This window comes from Danio aesculapii, chromosome 25, assembly GCF_903798145.1.
Source record: "Danio aesculapii chromosome 25, fDanAes4.1, whole genome shotgun sequence".
NCBI lineage: Eukaryota > Metazoa > Chordata > Actinopteri > Cypriniformes > Danionidae > Danio > Danio aesculapii.
Window position 1 is genome coordinate 6,046,190 of NC_079459.1, and position 26,530 is coordinate 6,072,719.

Genomic DNA, 26,530 nt, shown 5'->3' on the forward strand with positions numbered 1-26,530 from the left:
ACTGTTTCCAACAATGATAATAGTAAGTGTTTCTTGTGCAGTAATTCAGGATCATGTGTGACACTGAAGACTGGAATAACGATGACAATATATTTGTAGTTATGTTTTTTAAATAAAATACTTAAAAGTTTTTCTGCAAAGTACTTCTTTCATTACACAGCTCTCTGGAATATTTGATTCTGATTGGCCAATCATGACAATGCAATGTTATTATCAGATGAGCAGGTACATCATCCTGGCAGTTGGTCAATACATTCATATCCATATTTATATTCTTTTCTTTCACACCACTGTTTTCGACTGTTTGGCACTATCTGAATAGTTCATTCATTCATTCATTTTCCTTCAGCTTAGTCCCTTTATTCATCAGGGGTCACCATAGCGGAATGAACCGCCAACTTATTCAGCATGTGTTTTATGCAGCAGATGACCTTCCAGCTGAAACATCCATACACACTCATTCACACACACATACGGCCAATTTTAGTTTATTCAATTCACCTATAGTACATGTGTTTGGACTGTGGGGGAAACCGGAGCACTCGAAGGAAACCCACACCAACACAGGGAGAACATGCATACTCCACACAGAAATGCCAACTGACCCAGCCGGGACTCAAACCAGCGACTTTCTTGTTGTGAAACGACAGTGCTAACCACTGAGCCACTGTTATTTATAAATATTTACATAAATTATAAATTATTACAGCATATTTTGTCTAATTGATTCGTTTTTGGTAAGTTGCCATGCAATAATTGGGATAATGTAAATCTAGATGGTTGATTTTGCAGAATAAACCCTATCAGTCTTTACAACCACTGCTAATAAGCCTGTCGGGCATTAGTTTGCAAGGTTAAAACAGCGTACCTTACCTATTAAATAGAACAAATATCAAATTTTCATTCTAGAGAATTGGTCTCTTAACCCTCCTGTTCCCCCTCAAGTGTTCCCGCTCAAAATTGACCGGTCTGTTTTAACTGTTTTTATATTAGCACAAAACAACTTTTTTCATCACCAAATCTTTATTCAACATTCTTTAGCTGTGAACAATGTCTCAAAGCTGTATTTAACATGAATGTATAAAATTAGACATAAAATAACTGCAGTGAAAATACAAATAGGCACTGAAAATTTATTACAAAATGAACAATAGATGAAAGAAATCAAAATACTTTGTTTGGTTACCAATATACAGCTCAGGAAAATAACTATCACAGGGTCTGACCAAAGAAATTGAAATTTTAAGCCATCTGAATGATTAATCAACCAGCAAAGCACAAAGAAAACGGTATCTTTTCCTGTTTAATGAGTGCTTGAATTTTCATTCAGTCCTTCAATTGGACTATTAGTGTACTAATGTAGGGAATAGTGACTGAGGGTATAGACGTGAGCATGGACACAGAACTAGCACTAAATAGTTTGGTCATTTTTGAGCAAGATGATAACGGTCTAATCCAATAAAATAATTGACGCTAAGCTAAGCTAAAAGTGCTCCCGCTAGACCCAGAGATAAGCTGCATGAAGATTAGCATAAAGAAAGAAAGAAAGAAAGAAAGAAAGAAAGAAAGAAAGAAAGAAAGAAAGGAACATACACAGATGGGTTCACATAACAGACGCCTGTCTAGTCTGTGTGAAGATATGATACATTGTTTTGTCAGGAAGTTGATTCACGTTGGTGGATCCAACGCTATCTTATGGCAATTCATAACTTATTGATTTAGTGGCTAATCTGTATGAATTTGTATGACCTCATTCATTCAATTTAGTATGATTTGCTTATCCCCAAAGACGATTGGGTTTAGGGGTGAGGTTTGGGGCCACGACTTCTTTTAAAAATCATACATTTTAGTACGACTGAACTTGTATGAATTAGCCACTAAACTGACAAAACGTTAAATAGTTTCCTTGTGAGATCAGTCTGGAGGATTGGCACATAAGCTTGTAAAAGGGATGTGTACCTGCAAAAGACACTGTTCAGTCTGAAATGTGTGAGTAAGTGAGTGAGTGAGTGAGTTGGGGTGGTGTGTATGGGGATGTTTTCTGTCTGATGGATGAATATAGTCTGTTTACCTATTCATTTCCTATGGCGGTCACTTTTGAGCGGGAACACCACAGGTGTAACAAGGTTGATTAAAACAGTCATAATTCAATGAAAGAGGTGATCATCACTTTTTTATGTTCAAGTGCACAGTGTGGAGGATATCATAAGGCCTTGAGACAATCAGATGTAAAACACAATATTTATGAGTGTTTTTAGTTGTAAATCGGTCAGATTTGACCCGAACACGACAGGAAGTTTAATGTTTTTCACTGCTGTATGAATATAGACTTGTTGAGCATCTTAAAACAGTAAAAATGTGCTGATCTTTTGGTCTTGAATGTAATGTTTTTTGTATCTTGCAATATGTAATTTAGCATGCTATAATTCAGCACACCTTCTCTATTATCACCTATAGGTGCCAGGTGTGAGGAGTGCGCCCCTGGTTATTACGGAAACCCACACGAGGTTGGCGGAGAATGTCGGCCCTGTCAGTGCAATAGCAACATAGACATGATGGACCCGGAGTCTTGTGATGCCCGCACTGGTGCTTGTGTCAAATGCCTGTACCACACTGAGGGCGAAGGCTGCAACCGCTGCAAACTTGGCTATTACGGCAATGCACTGACTCAGAGTTGCAGAAGTAGGTTTTTGAATAAATCTATGTTTTAATAGTGCCTTTCCAAAATCACAATTTTACTTTATTGATTATAAAATTGTAGTATAAATGTGATAGTTCAGTCAAAAATGAAAACGTACTCAATATTTACTCTCCCTCACTTGGTTCCAAATCTTTATGAGTTTCTCTATTCTGTTGAAAGCAGATGAAGATATTTTGAAGAAAGCTGAAAACCTGCTACAATTGACTTGCATAGTTGAAAAAAGAAATACTATGAAAGTCTATGGTTACAGGTTTCCAGCTTATTTTAAAATATCTTCCTTTGTGTGTAATCAAGGTTGGAACCAGTGAAGAATGATTAAACAAATTTCAGTTTTAGGTGAACTATTCATTTAACTAGTTATGCACTGACGCACAAATATATATCTTAGAATATTACTTCCAATCCAATGCCTGATAGTAATGATAATAATATTTTATTATCAAGAAAATGTTCTTAAATTATGATAAGGTTTTCAGTATTGCTGTCTAGTGGACTTTGATAACATAAATGCAATTTTGGTGAGGAGAAAATACTGCTCTTACCAGTAAATCAGTTAATGTTTCTTAAAATAATAGACAGTAAATTTTTCTCAATCTCACTAGGAATTTTTTATTATTATTTTATCTCAGATGTAGATTATACATGTATTTAATCAATGCAACATTTTGCTGACATTACAAACAAGGTAATTGTGAGTTCTTCTAATACACCCAACTACTGAAACTGTAGGGAATACTGACGTATTTTGTAGCCAATCTGCCTGTAGACAGAAAAACACATATGTAAGCATATACAATTTGATGCCATGGCATGAATAGGACTACATCAATCCTGTAGCAGACCTAGACAGGTGGTGCTGGGGTGGTGGAGGGATTCAGAAGAACTTGGCTTTAGAATCAGCCGATCTTAATGCCATTGTTTGCTAATTGCATGTAAAATACCTGTCAACTTAAATTAAATATTTTTACTCATACATTTCTGCAATATGGTCTGTCTCTTTTCCAGAGTGTGTTTGTAATCAAATGGGCACTGCGGAGGAGATGTGCCCCTCTCCAGGTAACTGCAACTGTGATTTAACCAGTGGACAATGCCTGTGTCTTGCTAATGTTGTGGGCCAGCACTGCGATCAATGCGCTCCCGACACGTGGAATATGGCCAGCGGGAAAGGCTGCGAGGATTGTGATTGCGACCCCAACCATTCCTTTGGCTCTTCCTGCAATGAGGTTAGGCCTCATTCAGGCACAAATCATATTTGGGGGGAGTAATAAAGTACATTTCCATAGAGATTAATGTGTGTGTTTTTCTCTGTGCTGTAGATTGTGGGCCAGTGCTCTTGTAAACCTGGATTTGGTGGCAGAACCTGCAGAGAATGTAGAGAACTCTTCTGGGGGAATCCTGAAGTCAAATGCCATGGTGAGTTCAGAATAAATGATTCCATACATTATACTTTACCCTTTGGAATGCATTTAAATGAATAATAAATGTATATTTATAAGAGAAACTGAAAATTACCAGGCATTTTCAACCTTTTAGGACACGCCCGTCCCCCAGTCCCCCCACTCCCTCAGAGGCAAAATTATAATGCATGTGCAAACATCATTCACATATTGATTGCTATGCTTACAGTGTGTAGCATTAATTACATTAAAACATAAATATATAGCTGACCTGATTTAGTGTGATGGCTGAGCCTGTTTCTGTGAGGACAACATGCTAATCCGTGTTTTGATTCCTGACACGGCTAACCGTAAATCATCTTCCATTGTCAATAAGCGTGAGCCACAGCCTACTTGGTGTTGATGTCATATATACAGAAAATGCTGCTTCGCAAAGCCAAGTTCGCAGAGCCCTGAGAGTTTGTCACGGGGGCATGAATAAAATGTTCCTGAATGAAAGTGAAACTGCTAAACGGCAGTTAAAGTCGAAAAATTAAATATAAAACACCCAAAATGCAAGAAATGTGCATAGCCTGGTGACGCAACATCCAAAAAGCACTTTATGTAAACACCTTAATTATACAGTTGTCTTATTCAGATTAAGGCAAATAACTAGATTACTGATGTCCATGTAAACGTAATCAGTAGTGTCTTCAAAGTAAGTGGAAGATCCAGAAGGACATCCTCTTGATTTGATTCAGAAGGGCGCTTTTTTGTTAGATGGCTCACCGGTTTGACTTTCATTCACCGTCATTAATTTTAAAAAGCCATCTGTAAATTTTATTGGTGTATATTTTATTCTAACGCATTAACTCTACAGGTGCCTGATAGTTAGTTGTTGAACTAACGTTAATCATATTCACTCTAGTGAACGAATAAAAATCAACATCATAATTTACTCGAGTGCAGCCTCAAATTCTCAGTAGAAAACCCCTGGTCTAAGGAATAATGTATCATATAATATGTGTATATATTATCTGAATTTTATTTTTATATATATATTTTTGGATAATACTTTTATTCAGCGAGTATTCATTCAATATAATGCTATGGTGTTATTGATTTCAGCATTATTTCTATAGATGTTTTTATATTATATTATATTATATTATATTATATTATATTATATTATATTATATTATATTATATTATATTATATTATATTATATTATATTATATTATATTATAACACCATCTAAGAAGTTTGGAGGTAACATGAATTTTTTAAGAAATTATTTGCCAAGGAAGCATTTCATTTTTCTTAAAGTTCTAATATTATTTATGTTTACCTAAATTAAATGCTGTTATTTCAATTTAAAAATCTATAATAAACTTCAAATAAATAAAGGTGGGGCATCACGGTGGCGCAGGGGGTATCACGATCGCCTCACAGCAAGAAGGTCACTGGTTTGAGCCTCAGCTGGATCAGTTGGCGTTTCTGTGTGGAGTTTGCATGTTCTCCCCGTGTTTGCTTTGCTTGCATGCGGTACAGGTGAATTGAATAAGCTAAATTGGCCGTAGTGTATGTGCGTGAATGTGAGAGTGTATGGGTGTTTTCCATTGTTGGGTTGCAGCATTCACAGTGTAAAACATATGCTGGGTAAGTTGGCAGTTCATTCTGCTGTGGCGACCCCTGATGAATAAAGGGACTAAGCCGAAAAGAAGCAATGGAATGAATGAATGAATGAATGAATGAATGAATAAATAAATAAAGATGAATCTAGAAGATAAATACAAGATATTTTTTCCATAACCCATGTATTCTTGACTGTAAAACTGCTGGGTCAGTGCTGGGTTGTGGCTGGAAGGGCAGTGTCCAAGTAAAACAATTGCTCTAGAAATTTGGTTCATTCTGCTGTGGTGACCCCTGATAAAGCAGGGAATAAGCCAATGAAAGTAAGTGAGTGATAAAAGACTTAAAATAAGACTAGAGAAATAAAACACACATTTTGCTTAACAAAGCTAGTATTAAGTAAGCACAAATCCCCAAACTAAACATTTTGCTGACATTGCAAACAAGCCAAGTGTGAGTTCTGCCAATTCCCCAAACCATTGAAACTGTAGACAACCCAGTGTTTTGGAATGTGCAGCAGAACCGAAAAGCCCTCCGCTCTGCTCACTCTTTGATTTGCCCCAGATGTTCATGACCATGACGAGCTCATGAAGGGATCTGTCCAAGCCTCACAATCTTCTCTTTACTCCCACAATGCACCTTTGTATTTGTGGGCTTTCCCCTTACGGGGCTGTTAATGTCTGACGCAGTGCCCTCCACAGAACAGTCTTTGTCCTCTTTCAGACTGTATTTGAGGTCATGCAGGCCATATCTTTACAAATCTATTTGAACTCGAAGAGTAATTTCATTCTGATTGAACGTTGACTATCTTCTGATGTCTTTAAAAGCTGTTGTGAAACATCTTATTCGAAATTTAGTTCAATCCCTGCCAATTAATAGTTCATCCTCTGTGAAATGGAAACTTTGTATATATATCAAGTTATTAACTGCTATTCAAAGGCTCTTCGAAACATAAATGAACATACTCTGTATAGATCTTCATTCAAAATGGACACGAGTTGGACTTATGAGATTTTTTAAAATCTAATAGTGTCACAAGGTTTACTCACAAGTTTTTTTTTTTATACTTTTCATTCAATCATTTTCTTTTCGGCTTGGTCCCTTTATTAATCAGGGGTCACCACAGTGGAGTAAACCGCCAACTTATCCAGCATATGTTTTACACAGGGGATGCCTATCACTGGGAAACACCAATTCACTCTCATTCACATACTTACACTACGGACAATTTAGTTTATTCAATTCACCTGTTGCACATGTCTTTGGACTTGAGGAGGAAACCCACGCCAACATGGGGAGAACGTGAAAACTCCACACAGAAATGCCAACTGTCCCAACCGAAGCTCGAACCAGCGACCTTCTTGCTGTGAGGCGACAGCGCTACCCACTGCGCCACCGTGTCGCCCTTTTGATACCTTTAATTGGTTAAAATTAAAATTTGTAAAACCCACGAAGAAACAAAAAGAGCCCTATCATACACCCGGCACAAGACGTGTTTGCCCCGACATATTGCTATTTTCAGACCAGCACAACCATAATTTTGCTGTTTTCTGCCACGTTGTTTATATAGCAAATCAATTCGTGCCACTTTGTGGACTTATGGGTGTTTCAGTCTAGAAAAGAGGTGTGTTAAGGTGTATTGTTGGTGTGTTGCTATTTTGAGGAACTAAAATAGACTGTGCAATAGATCAGCTGAAAGCAGGTCTAATGTCCAGCGCAGAGCGTGTCAGTTATGCGCCTCGCTTACACATTGCTTAAAATTTGCATGATGTACAGCAATACACAAATATCTTTACAAATGAAAAAGAATTAAAGGAATAAAATATTACAAAAATTATTATTTTCTACATAAATATAAAAACTACTGCCTCCATGCCTTCTTCATCTCAGGGGCTTTTTCAGTTTATTCATGACAACTTGCTTTTGTATAACGTTATTATTATTAGTTGTAATATTTATTATATGCATATTTATATTTGTTTTATTAAAATCAAGCTTAGACCTGTCCATCTGTCAGTTTTGTGTCTATATGGGGCATAGCACGTGTATTTGTATATCTCAGTTTTCTGACCACACTTCATTATTATTCTTCATTTATTTGTTTGCTGGAAATTAGAGCTGAATTTAGAAATAGTTTTGAAACAAATCTTTGCGCTTAAACTAAATGAATTATGTTGGCTAATGGATGTCTTCAGTGGAGTGTACAACACGGTTTCCTTCTCCACGAAAAAGAGAAAGTGAAAGTAAAGGCCAATTGGAGGAGGCTCGTTCTTTATCCTTGCGCTGCATAAGGTCTGTTTAACTGTTTTCTCGCTAGTGAAGTGTTCAGTTTTTCCACTCCATGTCCGCCATGTAAATAGCAAATGCGCCATGGCATGACACAACTGACTCTTAAAGGGAATGGGAGATGAGACTCCGATTGGTTTATGCTCAAAACATACCCAGACCCCATTTAGAGAATAAGCAAACCCTATTAGACCATGCGCCGGGGCGCAGAGCGTATTTTTCCATCCTTAAATTAGCAAAAGTGGATTCAGATACGCCCTTAATGCTTTTGCACCATGTGCTTTAGACTTTGCACCTAGATCGTTAAAATAGAGCCCGAAGAGTGACAATTAGCATTGATGTCCGTTGATTTGTTTCTATCCAACAGGGATAATTTTTTATTTCCAGCTCTATAAATTGGTGAAAGCGATTTTTACAGATAAACATTTCGACAAAAAAAGTTATGTTTTTGGCCTTTTTTGACAATTATACAAAGGAATTAGCCCTTGCCTCAGAAGTGTATATTTTAAAAAAGATGTTGCAAGCCAGTGACTGTTAGAGAACCTTTTAGAACTATGATCTAAGTATTGAATATATAGACTGAATACAGAGAATAGTTTGACCAGAGTTCATCATGACTGGATCTGGAGGTCTAGATATGCATTTTTGCATGCTCTTCTACATATCAATAAAATTATGGATCAGAAAATGCTATCAATGGTAGTGAAAGAGTATTTGTAACTATACAATTCAATTTATAAACCAACTATGGTAAATATGTCTTAAGCAGGTCAAGATTTGGACTCTCTTTAAGCTGAAACAGCAGTGTGTTAACAGAAATCTGCTTCAGCCCCACACCCCTCCATTTGTTTGGAGAGGCCTGATGGGGAAGGAAGACCCCTGTATTCCTCTCAGATCCAGTTACCTTTATAACCCTCCTCAACGTACTGTTTGTTAGAGCTCTGCTTTATGTGGCTTCCTGTTAAATACTGGTTGATAATCTTGTGAAAACCTAAGTTTACATTTGTTCTGACCACATCTGATAGTTTGACTCATATATTTGCGCATTATATCTGATTAGCTCTTCAAGATACTGCTAAATATTCTAGACGAACAGTAAAAGGCAAAAACGAATAGTTCTTGAAAGCAATAGTCAGACATAGTTGTGTTTCAACACATTTTTAAGTGACGTTTCCTCCCATGCACTTTTACAATATCCTTATCTGCATGGTGATGAAAAACAGATGGAACGAATTCATACATTGCTGCAGCTATTTAACCCTTGTGTGCATCATAGAAGAGAAACATATCTGTATATATATAGAAAAATCCTAAACATATACACTTTCACTTATGTAGATTTCTGTACCTGCATCAGTCCTGATAAAAAACAAACAAAAAAAAACAACAACACTTCATTCATTTAAAAAATGTTAACCCTTTGTATTACAATTTATTTAATTACCAATGTAGTTTCCATATACTAAAAGCTAAGCAGATTATTTTAGTCTAGAATTAGTCGATCAAAAATTACATTAAATTGATTCATTATTAGTATACTTTATTTTTTTCCAAAATGATCACAAAACTAAACAACCATGTGCGTAATGATGTACAGGGGTTAAACGTATTTGGGATTGACGACCTACTGACAGTTACAGTACTGTATATTAGGGCTAATTGCAGGTCTTTAGTTGGCTTTGAGATTGAGTTTATTGGCAGAAATTTCATGTTGGTCGTGTAGCTTCCCTCAATGGCTGGTTACTGTTTACACAAATCTGCCAAACACTTCACTACCCTAGTAGTTGGTACTTTTTTAAGGGCATAATTTCAAAGAGCTTGTTAACACCATAATGAATGTTTAACAGCGGTGGACTTTGCTACTCCAGAAGTTCCTCTTGAGTGATTTAGGCTGTGGAAGACCATAGTTCCCCTTCTCAACTGGTGTGTGTGTGTGATGTTAAAGATTTACATCCTCATGCTTTTACCATATAAGTCTATGTAAACGAATACACAAATGCACAGCATTGCATTCAATCTTCAAGAAGCGTGTTTATCCCAGGCTTACTTTGCAAAGGTTTCTTTTTCTCAGGCGAGCCTTTAAACAATAAAATGCAGATGTGTTCCTTGGGCAGTAAAAGCCTATTCCAGAGCTTTTGTGTTTGTTAGAGCTGCTAAATACCTCCCATCGTGGACACAAAAGCTCTTATGCTTGTTTCCGTCTTCAGGGGTTACATTCACAGCATTGTCCCAACAAAACACCCCCGAGGCCCCCTGGATAATAGCAGGGATTAACCTCTGAGATAATTCCCTATCTGTAGTACCTTAGGGCCCTTAGGTAAAGGAGTCTTTTCCCATGGAATGTGTCTGTAATCTCTTCTGGCTGGAATGTGTTTTAAGTAAATGAAGTGCCCTAGACTGAGTCCCCATTCATGTATTGTCCTTAATTTCTCTTCAAGATTGATAAAAAGATACTGGTAGAGCTAGACAAAATGACGTAGAAATCATAAAGTAAAACAAACCTGCATTTATTTAACTTTGTTCAGTGAAACAATGGCCTTATGAAAGGTTTTGTAAACAAATATAGTGAATGCAAACTTGTATGCTATGACATAGGATAGTTAAACCGATTTGAGTTAAGAAGTGTTGAAGAATGCTGGTTGCCTGCATCCATTTATTATCATATTTTTTTTCATATGATGGAACTCAATGGGTACCACCAATCTGCATTTTTCAAAATATCTTTTTTTTTATGCTCAACAGAAGTAAAAAACTCATAAAGGTTTAAAAAGCCACGTATAGAAGAGTAAATGCTGAGGTAGTTTTCAGTTTTGGGTGAACTAGCACTTTAATCATAAGATAAATTCACCAAACAATGTTGATTCCCCTATTTTCACAACTGTAAATGTACAGTTATACTGTAGTTATATGGTAGGGTGATAGTAAATAAACATTCTTGTAGTTTTGAAATTCTTCATGTGGCACATTTATTTTGCTTTATTTTAAGTATTTAGCTAAATTCATATTATAGTTATTGTTCATATTATATATTATGTAATTGGGAGCAAAATGCACTCATAGTTGTTTTGTATTCCGTGTCAAAGCACTATTCGTCAGCGATTCGCTTCTTTATTGTGTCAAGCTCAAAGTGAAGGGTCCTTAAAGGTTGCACAGAACTGCTTCTGGGAAAAAGTTCGCTTTTAGTTGGGTAAACTACATGCCAACATTTTTGTTAACTGATCAAACTGAATGTAACTGATATTAGAAGAAAAAAAAGGGACTGTTTAACACAACTCATTGTGGCATTTTCTGTTAGCGGCTGCAGACAGAGTGACTATGACCTTATTAGGTTGGAACTGAAAGAGTGAGTGATTGAGTCAGTGGAAGGTGGTGCAAGAAGAAGGATGAAGGAAAAGATTGTTTGCCCATTTTATTGCTCCAATGCTAGTGTCATCTTAGAGTGTTTGGTCTGTCCCACAATGACAGACGAGACACTTAGCAAACACCACCTTAGCAATGACCCGCTTTGAGGCCCTTAAACAAACATACTCATCTGCAGAAAATTCTAGGAGTTTAACGACCCTGTTAACCTTCATCAAGTCCCTTTTTTACTAACTGAAAAACCAGAAAGATATTTAATTTTAAACAAGCATTTAGTACTATTTCAATCCTACATGAGGTTAACAACCTAGATGTGTACTGTCACATAAATACCAAGGCGATCCAAAATCTAACTGCAGATTTATTATACATTACTAAAATTGTATCTATTATTAATTCTTACAAGTAAAAATGACTATTTTTCTAATAGTTTAGGTTTTTTTGTGCTTACATTATGTGTTATAAAATTTTTGGCATATTGATTGCCATTTGTATAACCAACGCTTTAATAATGTAGTAAAACATAGCTTCATAGAGTGAAATATTGATCTTGAAGAATTAATCAGTTTAGTCAAATGAAAATAAAAAATAAAACTAAACATTGCAAATCAACTTCTGTATGTAGTGGTTACATGTGTACGCAACTGAAAGCCCCCTGGTTCTTTTGTCATTTCATTCATTCAATCATCAAGTGCCTTTATTCGCCACAGTGGATTTAACCGGCAACTTATCCAGCGTATGTTTTACACAGCGGATGCCCTTCCAACTGCAACTCATTACTGGGAAACATTCATGCACACCCATTCACACACATAAGCTACGGCCAATTTAGTTTATTCAATTCACCTACACCGCATGTTTTTGGATTGTGGGAGAAACAGGAGCACCCGGAGGAAACCCATACAAACATGGGGAGAACATGCAAACTCAACACAAAAATGCCAACTGACTCAGCTGGGGCTCGAACCAGTGACCTTCTTGCTGTGAGGCGACAGTGCTAACCACCGAGCCACCGTGTCGCTCTTTTTTATTTTTATTTTTTTCAATTCATGTTTTCTTCTGTTGTTTGTTTTTCAATTTATTTATTTAAAGTTATTCATTTTAGTACATTAAAACCGGCTATGTTTTAAATCTAATATTAAATGTCCAATTTAAATACTATTTCAGATTTTATTTACAGTTAAGCTTTTAATACGTTTGGTTTTCATGATGATGCAAACCTCTTTAAAATGTGCTTTGCTGTACTTATACATTAGTCCTTGTTTTCCAGCATGCGACTGCGACCCAAGAGGCATTGCAGAACAACAGTGCAACAAGGTCACTGGTCACTGTGTTTGTGTGGAGGGCGTTTCTGGACCCCGATGTGACATGTGTGCTCGAGGTTACACTGGCGAATTTCCACAGTGTGAGCGCTGCCACCAGTGCTTTGCCGAATGGGATATAATAGTGGGCGACCTTACCAACCAGACCCACAGACTGGTCCAGAAAGTCAATACCATCAAAGCCACTGGCATTACAGGACCTTATCAAGCTACCATTAATAATGTTGAAAACAGTGCCAACTCAATCCGCAACATCCTGGCTCAAAATCCAGCTACTCAGCCTCTAACAGAGATCCAGGGACTTCTAGAGCAAGCTACGTAAGTTTTGTTCTTGCTCCAGATGTGGTTGACCATTAGTTGAATTAGATTTTTTTATAACTGTTCTCATGAGAATAACCTTGAATCTATTTTCTTTCTAAAGTGCCTTGATGGCTGAAATGAACAGCAACCTTAACCTGACGGAGGAGACCTTGACCGAGATCTCATCTGACAACAACAGCACAGACACCAAACTGAAGTCTCTCAAAGAAGAAGCTAAGAAACTAGAACAGACCGTGAAAGACCTCCGCGAACAGGTGGAGTTTGTGAAGAATTCAGACATTCGAGGTGAGTATTATCATTCAAGTGTTGTAAGCCCATTTGTGTCAGGGAATAAATCTAAGCAAATAAAATCGATCCACCATTTTTTCAAACTACAGGGGCCAGAGCCAGTGTTACTCGATACTACGAGCAGTCCCAGGATGCAGAGATCCGTGCGAATGCCTCCACCACTGACCCATACAACTTAGTCAATCAGTCTGCCACCCTGCGGACAGAAACTGAAGAGTTGATGAACCAGACCAAAGAAGAGTTCAGTCAAAGACAGGATGAGTTTTCGAAGAAACTGGACAACCTGGCTGGACAACTAGAGACACTGGACTTGTCTGAGCTTAGCGAGAAGGTAAAGCAGTCAACAGATTTATGATAATGGGGTATGAAAAGAGCTTATCTAGTAACTCGATAGCACTGAAGTTTTAATAAATTAAAGTTTAGTTTTCAAAAGCAAGTCAAATGCAAATTAAATCATAAAAAAACACGTTGGTGTGACTTTAAATTTGTGTTTGTATAAAACAGATAAATAATATAAGATCATCTGGCTTGTTCATTGACACAACTTTAAACTTCATATTATGGGGTGATTTCTAATGGCTCGTTTCCCCTGAGTGGTACAGTACGGTATGGTTCAGTACGGGTCACCTTTATCAGGATTGCGTTTCCACTGCCAAAAGGGTACCAATGGTACTCTTTTGGTGGGCATGGTGTACAACAAAGTTTCAGTCGACGTCATTCTCGCTCGAGGAAATCTCGCTTAAAGTAAAGCTATACGAGTCGTTCACATATCATATGAGAAGCACTTCTTACAAAACAGATGCTTTATACACATAAATACTTGTGTATAAATGTTCATTACTAACCTTTCTATGAACATGATTTGATTATAGCTGCAGATCAATGATGCGAAATAGCCTACTGTAACTACTGTACTGTAATAAAATAAATAAATAAATAAATAAATGCAACATACATGAACACATACTGCCCCTTACAGTCTTCGATATGTTACCAATTACAGAAAAACTACACACAGCATAGATTTAGTCCTTATTTGGGTTTAAAAACAACACACAACATATAGTTCACAGTCAGTGCAAATCTCTCGAAGATCACAATAGAGTTCATAATAGTCCAAAAGGTGATTATAATAGTTGAACATGGCAGTTTGTTCATGTTTTAGGTTGCTGAAAGAATCATTTGCTCCTTTGTTTTTTCCAGCTTCTCCTTTGTTTTTTTGCGCTTCACTCTTGCGTTTGTCCGTTACTGAAGGGATCGGATGTCAGAAGCACTTCAATAATCTCATGCACGTTATTAATATGAGCTCAAGAAGTTTGTTATTTCAAATATAGACGTGCAGCGAGCTCTCTGGAGAAAGTAAAAAAAAAGGCTTACACTTTTAGACGGGCTCGTAAAACAAAAACAGGGCACAGCAGATTTTGTTCTTCTTGGCTTTGTGGCTTTTCATCAAGATGACGATAAGGTTTGTTTGAGCTCGGGTCGACCATGGCTCGTTATTATATGTATATAGTATTACAATGTAATGTCTTGGCTGTGTTTTTAAAAATGCCGCTTCCTTTGTTTTCATTCTCCTGCTTTTGTATGCACGAGTACCATATCTCTGTAAACCAATAGCCTTCAGCGCGTCTAGCTCTGCCTTTTGGTACCCTTTTGTTGTGCTCAAATTTTTTTTTTAAATGACAGCCTTGGTTACGCCACGATGACGCAGCGCACTTCAAATGCATCCTTCGGAGGATGCAGCTTCTGAAATGAGACAGCTACTGTAAGGCCTCAGTAAACACCCATAACACCCTGAGGGGCCGTTCACACAAATGCATCTTTCCTTTCCAATGCACTTTATTTTTTTATCGTTTTTCAATGTAAACATGTGCTTGACATACGTGTGTGTCTGTTACACTCACGTCTTGCATCTTTTAAAGCTCCACACACATGAGCGCTGTGTTTTTTAGACGCCATTCAAGTTAGAATAACTTTTAAACGCAGCCCTGCTCATCACTGTCAGGTCCAAAACCAAAGACCAAATCCGAAGAGCTCATAGGCTGGGCAACCTTTGCAAGTCTCTGTTTACAGAAACTAAGTGGCTGAGTCCGAATATCCTTGTGCTTTACGCTGTACTTTTATGTTCAAATTTTTTATTGTGAAATAACAAACACTACATCACACTACAAATAGTTACATCTTTTTTTTTTCAAAAGAGAAAAAAAAAAACAATTAAAAAAACACCTAAAAAAATAATGATAGTAAGAATAAAAATGGAAAAGAAAATGGAAGCAAGAGTAATAAGTGTACAGAAAATTACAACCAATTACCACAATCAAATGTTCAGATAGATTGTCAATGTTGAAAGTAAATATTTACAATTAAGCAGTATAAAATAATAATCGGGCAACGCATTGGCGCAGTAGGTAGTGCTGTCGCCTCACAGCAAGAAGGTCGCTGCTCCGTTTTCCCCCACAGTCCAAAGACATGCAGTACAGGTGAATTGGGTAGGCTAGATTGTCTGTAGTGAATGTGTGTGTATGTGTTTCCCAGTGATGGGTTGCAGCAGGAAGGGCATCTGCTGCATAAAACAAATGCTGGATGAGTTGGCGGTTCATTCCGCTGTGGCGACCCCAGATTAATAAAGGGACTAAGCCAAAAGAAAATGAATGAATGAATGAAATAGTAATCGTTAAAAACAGACACAAATTTAATTACTACGAAATAAATAAATTAAAAAGGATGGAGAGTGCATCTATTAAATGGAAGGCAAGACCTTAAGAGAGTTAAAGTAAGTTATAAAACATTGCCACTTTTAAAATGAAATTTGTTTTTCCAGAGCATCTAATCTTTTCCAACTTTAGAAAATGCATGGTATCCACAAGCCATTGGGATGTAGTTGGAGGCTTATTTGATTTCCAGTGAAGTAGAATATGACGCCTGGCTAATAGTGAGGTAAAGGCCAAAATATCAAGTTGTTAAGAATTGAACTGGGACCAAATCTTTCGAACCCCAAAAATGGCAACATCAGGGGATGGCTTTATATTTACCTGCAACACCTTGGACTTAATTGTAAAATAATGAATCCAATAATTCTGTAACAGAGGACACATAAAGAACATATGACCTAAATTACACCTTGGTGCATGACATCTGTCACATCTATCATCAATATTGGGAAAATTTTCAGATAGCCTGGTTTTTGAGAAATGGATTCTATGAAATATTTAAATTGCATCAGGTTAATGCGAGCAGTGCACCAAGCCACCATTCTTACTCAAAACCCTAGATTTTTTTTACTTTGTAAGAGAACAATCATCCAAGATTATAATTACGCTGTACTTTAAAAAAAAAATCCAGTCCTTAATGTTGTGAATCTTCCATTTTAGAAGCAAATACACGTTTATTGTGAATGAACCCTAACAAGCGCATTGTAATGTCCCTGTAAACACTCAGAACACCCTAGCAACTGCATAGCAGTCACACATAACACTGTAGCATCATGTCAACTTTACATTAAAATCTGATCTCTTTCCTAATGCAGACATGTGGTAGTCCAGCTGGCTCAGAGAACTGTGCCGACTCCCCCTGCGGAGGCCTGAGCTGTGTGGACACGCAGGGAAACAGGAAGTGTGGAGGAGAGGGATGTGATGGCCTCACCACACTGGCCCACAATGCCTGGCAGAAAGCCAAAGACTTTGACCTGGAGATTATCAGCGCCATGGAGGAAGTGGACAAGCTCTCCAAAATGGTGTGGTTTCTCAGTAGATACTCTGTCTGCTTTTGATAGGATAAAAGATTGTGCAATGCATTACTAGAGATATGCCTCTATTCTAATTGTTTTTTTTCTTCAGAATGCTTCTTTAAATAGGTTGAAGAACTGGTATTATTGTTGAATTTGCAACAGGGTTTCGACAGGGTCTTAAAAAATTCATAATGTCATTTTTCTATAAACATTTTCATTTAAGTAACATTTTAATTATCATCTATTATTAGACATGCTTGTTTCTGCTATGTAGGCTCTTTTTTTTATAAATGATTCTGTCCACATTTGATAAATTCAAGCAAACTGCATGCTAAACGTCATCTACAACAGGTTGTCACACTAGTCACAACAGGTTGATTAATAAACTTAAGACAAAATTCTTGAGCATGAAATCTGTGCATTGCTCATAGGCGGAGCGTGTGTAAGGCTGGGAAGGCTTAGCCTCCCCCTGGCCAGAGACCACGGAGATAGCAGCAAAGAAAAAAAATGCATTGAAAACATGTAATGGGTGTAAGGCATAAAATCAATGTAATTTATTGTTGATGATTAACACAACAATTTAGCTATTGTAAATTTGTCAATGAAATTTCAAGTCCCCCTCCGCACAAAAATGGAACTGTCCAAACCCGCACGTTGCACTGATGAGCGCTGTTTATTACTGGAGTTCACAGCAGCTCTGAAAGCCAATCCAAAAGTGCTGGCCAGCAGACTATTCTGATTTGCTGGTCAAGGACATAAGTAATAAAACGACAAATGAGTATTATAATAATAATAATATATTATAATATATTTTAATAATATATACACTGGTTTAACTTGTTTTCAGCATTAACTGAAATTGGTCGTTTCATTGTAACGTAGTCTAGCCTATAGTGTAGTAATCTTGTTTAGGCAATCGTTTGGAGTTTTACATTTTAAAGGTCAAATATTTATTACTGAATTACAAGTTCGGTTTCAATTGGCCTCGTAAAAAAGAGAATGATTTCGTATTTTCAGGGCTGCCGCATCCAGAGGTGACCTAGGACGGTAGAATAGTGAGGGCTGCGTCCTCTCTAATATTAATAATGATAATAATAATAATAATAATAATAATATTAATAATAATAATAATAATAATAATAATAATAATAATAATAATAATAATTATTACTATTATTATTATTATGATTATGATTATTATTATTATTATTAATAGTAATAAAAGCAACAAGGAGTAATAATTTCATTTGAAACTGCATACAGTAATTAATAAATAAATATTTAATAAATAAGTATTTAACAATTTTTAATATTTAATAAATGCCGTCTTGATGAACAGAATTTTAATTCGATTTTTAAAAGTAATAATAATAAAAAAATAATAAACTGACCCCAAACTTTTGAAACTGTGTAGATCAGTGGGTTAGTTTAATAAAATAATTTAATGTGCATGTTGAATATAATAGATGTTTGTTGATAGGCGGTGCTTTTGTTAAAACCTCTTTTTGGTCGGTCGCAAATCTTTTTAAATGCATTAAAGGGCAGCGCATATATTAGCCTTACCCTGGAGTTTGTTCACCCTCCGCCTATGGCATTGCTGTACCTCAAATAATCAAAACAATTAATGGGTGTATATACAGTTGAAGTCAGAATTATTAGCCCCCCTGAATTATTAGCCCCCCTGTTTATTTTTTTTCCCAATTTCTGTTTAACGGATTTTTTTCAACACATTTCTAAACATAATAGTTTGAATAACTCATCTCTAATAACTGATTTATTTTATCTTCGCCATGATGACAGTAAATATTATTTGAATAGATATTTGTCAAGACAGCTTACAGCTTAAAGTGACATTAAAAGGCTTAACTAGGTTAATTAGGTTAACTAGGCAGGTTAGGGTAATTAGGCAAGTAATTGTATAATGATGGTTTGTTCTGTAGACTATTGAAAAAAATAGCTTAAAGGGGCTAATAATATTGACCTGAAATTGGTTCATAAAAAAATTAAAACTGCTTTTATTCTAGCTGAAATAAAACAAATAAGACTTTCTCCAGAAGAAAAAATATTATCAGACATACTGTGAAAATTTCCTTGCTCTGTTAAACATTATTTGGGAAATATTTAAAAAAGAAGAAGAAATTCAAAGAGGGGCTAATAATTCTGACTTCAACTGTATATAGGGGTACATAATAAGAATGAGCCTATGTTGAGTTTTGTAGACTTGAAATGCTACTGTTGATGTAGCTCAAATTCTCACTCATTCAAGAAAAAAATTAAAGGGGGCTAATAATTCGGACTGTATATTAGGCTCAATACTTTCTTTCATCATGGTTTCTTAAAAAGTCTTAAATTTGACTGGGTGAGACCTGCGGAAACCCTGTTGCAAGGATTTCCTCTAAAAACAGTCATGGTTCTTTCTTTAAAGAGTCCTTGATTTGTATGTTCAGGTGTTTGAGGCAAAGGTAAAAGCAGACGAAGCAAAGCTAAATGCTCAAGAAGTGCTGGCGAAGACGAATGAGACCAAGAAACGTGTAGATAGCAGCAACGAGGAGCTCCGCCAACTCATCAAACAGATCCGAGATTTCCTCACTCGTAAGACGCACTCACAAGTGTCCTTGAGAGAAGTTGTTTGGGTGATCACTTTTAAACTCCTACTTTATGTGGCTCTCCAGAAGATGGAGCGGACCTGGAAAGCATTGAGGCTGTGGCCAATGAAGTCCTGCAGATGCAGATGCCCACTACACCAGCCCAGCTGCAGAACCTGACTGAGGAGATCAGGGAGCGGGTGGGCAGCCTGACAGATGTTGAAGACATCCTCAACCAGAGCGCCGCAGACATCCTGAGGGCAGAGAGCTTGCTGGAACAAGCCCGCAAGGCCAGGTCGGAGATATATACATCACATACAATGCTCAGCATATAGGATGTGCATTTATACTTCTGTGCGCTGTTTGTGTTGCTCTGCAATAACACTTCTGAAACGCTAGCTGGCAGTGAGGTTTTTATGTTGCTCTGAGTCGAGTTTCTTCATGGGTGTTTTGTTTTTTCTGAACGCTACCTTCATGTACAAGTAGCTAAAACTCACTCATTCAGAGGTGGGAACCGTCGGATGTGCAACAACTTTAATCATAAGATAAACACAAAACAAAAGTTTCCATCAGGAGCTTCTTTACGGGACTCGACAATTGTAAACACTCGTCCCATTGGGCTCGCGGCTCTCAGCACCGCCCACACTCGTCACAGCTACCCAAGCTGACCAATCACAGAGCTTGCACTATGCGTCATTGCGACATGTAGTAACGTTTTTTGAGAAGTGCGTGTCAGCTTTGGCGTCAGCCACGGCGAGGGCTATGCGACCGCGTGCAGGCTGCACCAGAGCATACGCATGCGCTTGACGCAGAAGTATAAGTGAAGTTTATTTATAAACTAACTTCGAGAGGATCACGTGCTTATGATTCACCAATCAGACGATTCCTAAGCCACTATAAATACCCTAGGTTCCATACCACAGTCATCTGCGTTTTGAAGAATCCCACCTTCCACTCCTACTCCTCCCCCTTTCCTAGATGGGTGGCACAGTGGCCCAGTGGTTAGCACTGTTGCCTCGCAGCAAGAACGTCTCTGGTTCTAGACATTACCAAGCCAGTCGACATTTCTGTGCGGAGTTTGCACATTCTCCCCATGCTCACGCCCCCCGGTTTCCTCCCAACGTCCAAAAACATGCAACTTAAGTTAATTGACTGATCCAAATCGGCACCATAGACATGCTCCTAGTAAGTAGTTATCTCTTAAGAGCAATCACTATCTGTTCATTAGCTACTACAGCAGGGGAGTTTAGAGATCTACCTGAGCTCAAACTCCCCTCTCGCCTTGCAATGAGAGGGAGCCCCAGGCTTGAGGATCATATGAGCTCAGGGCTCTCTTCCAGGACAGCATGCCAAACAAGCTTTATAATCAATCATCAGCTAAGTGTGAACTCTTGAAATCTGCCTTAAATGTGTACAAACCCCTTTTTGAAAATGTATTTTTATCCATTTCTCAGTGAATATAGGGAACAATTTTATGAAGCAGTAATATGTGTTAAAGAGTTTGGTTAGCTAACATATTTAGGAACAGAAAGATAATACATTTAAATTCAAACGGGTTATTGCAAAAAATTGAAATAAAAATAACTACAAAAATTTTATATTTGTTATATTTTTCTTGATTTTTCATGTTTATTTAAATTATATTTAATATTTTACCCTTACATATTAATTTGGGTGTACTTGGGTGTTTTTGGACTGTGATCCTATTTTTTTTTTATTCCAGCTTGTTATGTACTGACTAATCTAACGTATATGCACAAATATATTATTGCAAAGCATCCTGTAGAATATATTTACTTAAAAGAGAGATCTGTGAGGAGTGTACTTATTTATGCTGAGCACTGTACATTGATCCCAGTTCAGTTTGGTTGAAATTATGTGATATATCTGTTAATATATATATATATATATATATATATATATATATATATATATATATATATATATATATATATATATATATATATATATATATATATGTATGTATTAACAGATATATTTATCAATCCAGTAACAAGTGGACATCACTATATTGACAGGGTCTAAAATAGTTAGCGGTAGCTGAAATCACATTTGACAACAGTACAATATTTTTTATTTAGGCACTGGCATTTTTAATTTAACTACTTCAAAACTATCAAAACATCATCATCCTTTCATCATTTTAGATTTAACTATTGAAAATATCACTACTTGTCTGCACCTTTTTCTGGACTTCATTTCATTAGTTTAACAAGTTATTAGGGTTAAAGATTAAAAATGTATTCGAACACTGAAAAAAGTTATTCAAAGATGATTCCTTGGATTTACTATTTTTTTTACGTTAAGTTGGTTGTGAACAATTAATAGGGGTTAAATTTAAACAATCAAATCAAGTTACATATTATTAAATTTGTTTGTTTGTTTAAATTCAACACAAATAAATAGTTTGCAACGGTTTTGCAGACATCATTTTTTTTCAGTGAATATAGAAATAAAGTTATATTCCCGGTACCAATAATTTATTAAGAGTTTAACAAAAAGGATTTTTTTTTACTTGACAGCGGTAATATAATAGTCACAATTTCATCCAGTACTCATAATAATAATTCATTCATTCATTCATTTTTTCGTTTCGTGTTTTGTGTTCGTGTAAACTGACATTGTTAAAAAAGTGAGAGGTTCAGCATTCAGTCGTACATGTACGACTCGGACACAGACCAAGCAGAGAGTACAAAATCATATGTGTCTTTGTACAGTTTTACAGCCAACTGTGTGCTACTTTCAAGTGCCGAGCTTGTACACTGAAACTAATTACCACGCACACTGAATTAACTTTGACTGAGGCACCGGATGCGCCGCTCGAAGCCGCGACACAGCACACCAGACACTCTCTGTGGCGCGGCAGAAACATGAAGTGTCCCAAATCGTCGCGCCACGCATTTTTGAATTTTAAACATAGGTTTTTATCAGGGTACACACAACAGCAATTCAAGTCTGCAGCGGTCCGCGGCGCCCAGCCGTCGACTTGAGTGTACCCTGATAGAAACCTATGTTTAGAATTCTAAAACGCATGATAGTTAAGATCACAGGGAGCTTCTGTGATCGCGAGAAATGCAAACGGCTGAAGTATAAGGTAGACTCAATGAGAAGTACACATGTTTGCAAACCTACCTAAAGATACAATCAATAATTCTGATTAGAGCGATAATGTGGAAAATATTGCTCTTGTGTTGAGCCCAATGAGCCTTGCATCTAAAAATAGAGCTAGTGTGTTCCTTTAGCGATATCGCTTTGACTCACGCTGAAAATGGCGGACGTGAATCAACAAACTTAGGATATGATGACACGCCTGTCAATCAATATTGGTGGGCGGGGGGACCGCACTCCTATGTAAAGTTGCGGTCAGTTTGAAAACCGCTCCAATTGGTCCACCGTTTTTAATGTTGTTAAATTGAAAAAAAAGAACTGACTGTGCTTATATCACCCCAATATGACAGTCTATACACCATACATGCACATATGTCTCTCCAAACAGCTTGAAAAGTTGATTTTTTAACCATAGGTGCCCTTTAAGAACAGACAAAGCCAGTATTCAAAGTTCTGCTGTAATTGTGGCATCTAGTGGCCATTCCATTGATCAGTCTGTCTGTGTGTTCTGTTTTATTTAAAGGAAGGAGGCGTCAGATGTAAAATCCACAGCAGAGATGGTGAACGAGGCCCTGCAGCATGCTGAACGCGCTCAGACCTCTGTAACCGAGGCACTCAAACAGGCCTCTGTTGACATCAAGGGAACACAAGACCTGCTTGTTTCGGTAAATCTTTGTTTAGGAGCAATACTTGCATTGGAGGAATCATTAGATGAATCATAACCTTCATATGAATCTTTTGTACAAAAGGTGGAGTCAGAGACATCAGACTCTGAGCTAAAACTCAGCAACGCCACTAGAAGACTCTTGAAACTGGAAAGCGATGTAGCGCTGTTGAAAGAAAAGGCTCTCAATACTTCCATCAGCGCCAACAGCACAGAGAAAGAGGCTGAAAGCATTAATGCACTTGCCGAGCAGCTCAAAAAGGTACCCATTTAATCTGGATGTGTTGCTTTATCTTTCTTATTAACTAGGGGTGCAACGCTACACAAAATTGATGGTTTTTAGCAATTGAACTAAAAAAGTGTTATCTCCTAATAAAAATATAATTAAAAATATATTTAAGTAGGGGATGGGCTGAATAGACAGGTTTAGCTTTGTTTTAAGCATTGTGCTAGTGGATTGTTTGTTTTAAAAAGCAGATTAACCCAAATTTATCATGGTGACCCCAATGGGTGTTTCAAAAGCTGGCGTAAATCTGAAAAAAATTTTTTTTTGATTTTGGCACTGTAACTGTGCAATTGGCTGTTGTTTGGCAAAATCAAACTATTAAAAATATATCAGACAACAACAAAAATACAAAATACAGAATTTTGATGTATTTTAGAATGTTACAATATATATATCAAGTGATTATACACCATCAGTTTGTGAGGAAAGGTGTCACGGTGGCGCAGTGGGTAGCACAATCGCCTCACAGCAAAAAGGTTGTTGGTTCGAGCCTCGGCTAGGTCAGTTGCCATTTCTGTGTGGAGTTTGCATGTTCTCCCCGGTTTCCTCCGGGTGCTCTGGTTTCCCCATAAGTCCAGAGACATGCGGTATAGGTGAATTGGGTAAGCAAAATTTTCCGGTGTGTATGTTTGTGAATGAGAGTGAATGGGCTGCAGTTGGAAGGGCATCTGCTGCATAAAACATATACTGGATAAATTGGCGGTTTAATCTGCTGTGGCGACCCCTGATTAATAAAGGGACTAAGCCGAAAACAAAATGAATGAATGAATGAGTTTGTTAGGAAAAGGTTTCTAAAGCATTAAGCAATATAACCTGAATTGAATGGGTGTCTATGGACCTCTGCTGGAAATATGTAGAAATTGCAGTTACTTTTTCAACAATAAATCCTAAACTTTGTTTTTCTAACCACAGATGCCAGTACTTTATTCCTAAATTATAAAGCAATATCCATAAACCTTTTATATTCAATTTAGATCAGAATTTTAGTTTTTTTTTAATAAAAACAAATTTTTCATAAGCCAGATTATGGCATAGTTGCGAGTTTGTGTAGTAAATGGATACAAAAGTACAAAATGTCCACTCAAACACCGCATGAATGCCAAGTTGAAAAGTGACTATAAACATTTTTGTAAAGGAGAGTCTGCATATTTCTGAGTACCTGTCTGCCCGATGGAAAATATATTTTCATATTTTAGAGAATGTGTAGTTAATATTTTTTTTAAATCCACGCATTACACCTAAGGTATTAACTCAGGTCTGGTATTCATAACCTCCTGTGTTGTGGTATTTGTTTATGCAGGATCTGGATTCAGAGCTGAAAGACAAGTACAGTACTGTAGAGGAGCTGATCACGCAGAAGGCTGAAGGAGTTGCAGAAGCAAAGATAAGAGCGGAGAAACTCCAAGAAGAAGCCAGAAATCTGCTTCAACAGGCCAGCGAGAAACTTCAGCTTTTGAAAAGTAAGTCTGCAAGTCTTTTCTAATGGCTATGAAGAACACATTGGCTGGTTTGCACGACCCACGTCTTTTCCCAGGGATTTCCTGGAAAGTCACATGTTTATGGACTTTCTGTGAAAGGATACCCTTCCTTTGTTCATAAAGCAAATCACATTTATTACATTACATCATCTCTTATTATCTACTTTTCTAGTATGTTTTATATACTGGTAAAATGGTAATGATATTGAATTTATTTTGAGATTTCATGATCACCTCAAGCGTGCAGGCAGCATCACACTTCAAAAGCATTTCTACATGGATGATTCGGGGTTATTTAAACCTAAAAGAAAAAGCACTTCCATATAAGAACCTTCCAGTTTAGGTTTTAGTGTTCTCACTTACAATGAGCTATATCTTTGTTTTGCAGATCTTGAGAAGAACTACGATCAAAATCAGAAGCTGCTGGAGGACAAAGCCAATGAACTGGTGGATCTGGAGAAGGCTGTGAAAGAACTACTTCAGGAGATCAGTCACAAAGTTACTGTCTACAGCACATGTCTGTTTTAATCCTCTAAAGAGTGCCTTGGGAAAGTCAATTAAATTGCCTTCATTGTCAAGTTCCAGAGAAGGTTTTGCGTGTTTTACAACTGTCCAGACGTCTCCCTTTTGTGTATGGATGGATGTTTCACACGCTTTTGTGACCACAAGAGTGCCATTTAAATTTTAAAATATGAAAGACCAAAGAGTGAATGTAAAATATGCCCAACCTACCTGTGAGACTGCAATTACAGTGACCTCGCTTTTTCAATTTAGGATAAAAGTAATGTAAATACGTCAGTTTTCTTCTTTTCTGTTAAATCTGGAGCAATTTGTAAATGCAATGAAAATTCTAATAGAATAAACACATTTAGCAGTACTTATTTTGTGTCATGTCATCACTCCCAGGGCATTTCTAATGAAAATCTATGCAATGGAAAGAGTGCTGTGGAAGAATCTTTCTTTTTTCAAAGTTATTGTGCTGTACTGAGCCTAAGTTGTTATGACGGACACGCTGACTTTCTTAAATGTAGGATTTGTCAGATTGTTTTAAACTGTAACGCACACCTGTCAACCCTCCTCTTTTTCCCAGGATTCTCCCATATTTTACAGTTCTATCCTGCTATCATCACGTAAAGGTATTTTATCGTATTTCTCCCATATTTTCAGTCTTTCTCTGAGAGGTGGCAAATAAACATTAAAAAGCCATTCCTCCCTATACGCAACCCATACCACCGAACCACCAGGGGTCACCACTTGCACATAAATGCAAGTCTGTTCTGTGCTTTCGTTTCATTTAGGCATGAAAAATAACTATAAAAATGGCGAGATTCACTTACCTTTTTATCACAGGTGCCGTCGCCCCTCCTATGCAAT

At 37.0% G+C, this 26,530-nt stretch overlaps 1 protein-coding gene across 1 annotated transcript in view; it reads left to right on the forward strand.

Moving 5' to 3' along the window:
- Window positions 1–26,025, forward strand: part of lamb1a (laminin, beta 1a) — a 64,219-nt gene extending 38,194 nt beyond the window's left edge. Inside the window, exons 21-33 of the mRNA XM_056451482.1 lie at window positions 2,458–2,682; window positions 3,707–3,924; window positions 4,018–4,114; window positions 12,627–12,996; window positions 13,100–13,284; window positions 13,377–13,618; window positions 16,814–17,020; window positions 19,462–19,606; window positions 19,687–19,894; window positions 23,252–23,393; window positions 23,478–23,654; window positions 24,979–25,138; window positions 25,545–26,025. Coding sequence (XP_056307457.1) covers window positions 2,458–2,682; window positions 3,707–3,924; window positions 4,018–4,114; window positions 12,627–12,996; window positions 13,100–13,284; window positions 13,377–13,618; window positions 16,814–17,020; window positions 19,462–19,606; window positions 19,687–19,894; window positions 23,252–23,393; window positions 23,478–23,654; window positions 24,979–25,138; window positions 25,545–25,684 — 2,516 coding nt within the window. The 3' untranslated portion in view covers window positions 25,685–26,025. The remainder of the gene's footprint in view (window positions 1–2,457; window positions 2,683–3,706; window positions 3,925–4,017; window positions 4,115–12,626; window positions 12,997–13,099; window positions 13,285–13,376; window positions 13,619–16,813; window positions 17,021–19,461; window positions 19,607–19,686; window positions 19,895–23,251; window positions 23,394–23,477; window positions 23,655–24,978; window positions 25,139–25,544) is intronic.
- The last annotated feature ends 505 nt before the right edge of the window (window positions 26,026–26,530 follow it).